Consider the following 2,961-nt stretch of genomic DNA (forward strand, 5'->3'; position numbering starts at 1 on the left):
ATGGATGTAAAGATGGGAATTCGGACATATTTAGAGGATGAGTTGAAGAAGGCCAGAGAAAACCCTAAACTTCGCTCTGTATGTACTAGTTTAATAGAGATTACTATTTTGAACTGTAAGGAATGGTTGTTCTTTGTTTTGTCTTTTAACCTCAATTTCTGTTCTGTTTAGCTTTCTTTAAAGACATATTTATGCTTTACGTTTTTTTTTTGTTATGCATGAGAGCATTAAAATATTTCTTCTGAACATCTTTTGCTTTGTTGCTGTAGGATATGTATGAGAAAATGGTTGATATTGACCCGTCTGCACCGACTCCAGAAGAACGAGAATTAGGAGCAATCTCGAAACCACGGTATATGCAATGGCGAGAAAACATAAGTTCGTCTTCCTCTCTTGGATTCCGTATTGAGGGAGTGAAGGTAAACTAGTCATTTCCTTTTTTTCATATATCGTTGACTAAGTCTACCTTATCTCAAAAGAAATATTGTAAGTGCCAAATGTTATCTTTAACATGATGTGAGCAAACAGGTTAACATTCTATTTGAAGGATTTTAGCACTTGAAAGGACTCTTCTTTCTTTAGTCATAAGCTTATTTTATTTACTTATTTATTGGTAGTGGTGGATTGTAAATATTTGTAAATATTTAATTTTGTCTAAATGTCTGAAATAAGTTGTCAATAATAATTATGATTTTTAAGGCTGATAACTTCAACCTTAAAGATGAACATTTTCTTTAATATTTACATCTAAACTACATTTTGATAAGTTTAATCTATAATCAAAACATATGTAGAAGTAAATATTAGAAATACATCTCTAAAGTCAGGTTAATAACCTGAAAAATTATGATCTTCTCTTTTCTGCATCTAACATATAAACCTTTTGTTGTTTTGATTCTACTAAAATCTGTTAAACATCTGTTATTCTGTTCTTCAGAGTGGTACATAATCCAACTACAGCTGCTAATCTGATCTGTGAACAGTCTAACTTTAATTACCTATAATATCCAATATCTTTACATCTTTATCCACCATTTCAGAGTTTCATTTGAATAACTTGTTTTTATTCTTCTTTCACTGCAGATATAAGTATTAGGTTTATATTTGCCAACATGAATAGAGGTCGTACCTTTGAACAGAATTGGTTAAATCCTTACCACTATTTCATTTTCCTTTCTACTATGTGTTATGAAACTGCAGCTAAGGCAACCAGTTTCAATACTTAAGTTGAAAAATATAATATGAAAATGATGACTTGCATGTTTATTGTGCGAGTGGCTGAGCACTCCACAGACACACATACTCTTAACATTGTTCTCAGGGAGATTCAGTGTGACACAGAATGTGACAAGGCCTACCTTTTGAATTACAGCTACTACACACACACACACATGTATATAGATAGATATACCCTCTGATGGTCGTTCCTTGCCGTGGTGGAGGGCTTGTGTGGTCCAATGACTCTGAGAGCGATGCCGTCTGGAGTCTAGTACTCCTGGTAGGGCCACCCATGGCGGTAAGGTCAAAGAAGAGAACCCAGACTGAACACGACCAAATTCCTCTTCGAGAGCCCAAGTGTGGAGCAAACAGATGTCAACAACAACAACAACAACGATTGATTTGAATAACATTTGAACTGATGGAGCAAAGCAACACCAAATGGATGAGTTAACAAAGTGCCCCTTTGGACTATAACTGTGCCAGTGACAGTCTCTTATTATCTCATCTTCTGATATTGCCTTTCTCGTCTTGGAGTGTGTGATCCATTCCCTGGAAAATTGAAATTTATCATCAACAAATTCAAGCCATTGGCAGTTCTTCCTGCCAATATTTCTTTCAACAGGGAGAAATTGAAATACTTAGACATGAGAAAAGCCAACTACATACATACACACACACACACACACACACACACACACACATGATGATGAATTTTATTCCACACTGAAATTATTACTACATGAAGAAGGCTGCGGAATGACTGTAATTCTAAGTAAGGATATCATGTGGTTAAAGAAAAATTTTCATTTGTCATACCTCCTGACATTTCATTGTTTATTTATACATATATACTTATATATATATATATATATATATATATATATATATATATATATATATATATATATATATATATATATATATATATATATATATATACGTACATACATACACACAACACAGCACACAAATAATAAAGGTTTGCTTTCTGGCGTAAATTTCAGAAATGTCACTCGAATAGACTAGGTCTGCATGTTCTAATGCAAAGAATATCAGTAAAATGCTTCAATCAAACTTCTACCAAATGCAAACAACAGATATGATACAGTCATCTGAAATACATACACACCCTAGCAAATCTTGCTAACGGATTGAGCATTTTATTCAAAGTAAACCAGAAGAATAACAATTATGGACCATAATGTCAGAAATCCAGTTACTACTCAACATAAATATCTCTTTGCAGACTTAAGTATGTGACCTTTTGTGATTTTAGCCACAACTTCTGACGATAATAATTAACTGTGGTATCGGATGCTGGTGTTGGAGGCACTACAAATTTGAATCTATTTATAATGATTCATCTGACCTTTTTTTACATCTTACTAACAGCTTTCAGTAAAAATTCATTCACTACCGTTTTTCTCACTAGAATTCTAATGGTGTCTCCAGCAAGGATTTCAAACGTACTCGAACTTGGAAACAAGTGCAAGAAGTCTTTCAGGACTTTACCAGCTGCAATAAAACCATCCTGGTAAGTATAAATGTGCCAAAGATAATGGGTGGTTAAGATTGGTCAGCACAATATAATAGGAGGGAGGATACAAAATGAAGTTAATTGTTTTTGCTAACTTTTGGTTGTTACACTATCAAATAACATTTACGTCATCAATGACATATTTGTCTTCCTCTCCTTTCTTTCTTTCTCTTTCATATGGAAATATAATAGGCATACCCATA

At 33.5% G+C, this 2,961-nt stretch overlaps 1 protein-coding gene across 1 annotated transcript in view; it reads left to right on the forward strand.

The window, feature by feature from the left end:
- LOC106880919 (uncharacterized) overlaps nucleotides 1–2,961 on the forward strand; it is a 64,803-nt gene that overhangs the window by 57,088 nt on the left and 4,754 nt on the right. The window contains exons 7-9 of the mRNA XM_052971519.1: nucleotides 6–78; nucleotides 270–419; nucleotides 2,654–2,755. Of these exons, the coding sequence (XP_052827479.1) occupies nucleotides 6–78; nucleotides 270–419; nucleotides 2,654–2,755 (325 nt within the window). The remainder of the gene's footprint in view (nucleotides 1–5; nucleotides 79–269; nucleotides 420–2,653; nucleotides 2,756–2,961) is intronic.

The sequence above is a fragment of the Octopus bimaculoides genome, chromosome 11 (genome assembly GCF_001194135.2).
Source record: "Octopus bimaculoides isolate UCB-OBI-ISO-001 chromosome 11, ASM119413v2, whole genome shotgun sequence".
Taxonomy (NCBI): Eukaryota; Metazoa; Mollusca; class Cephalopoda; order Octopoda; family Octopodidae; genus Octopus; species Octopus bimaculoides.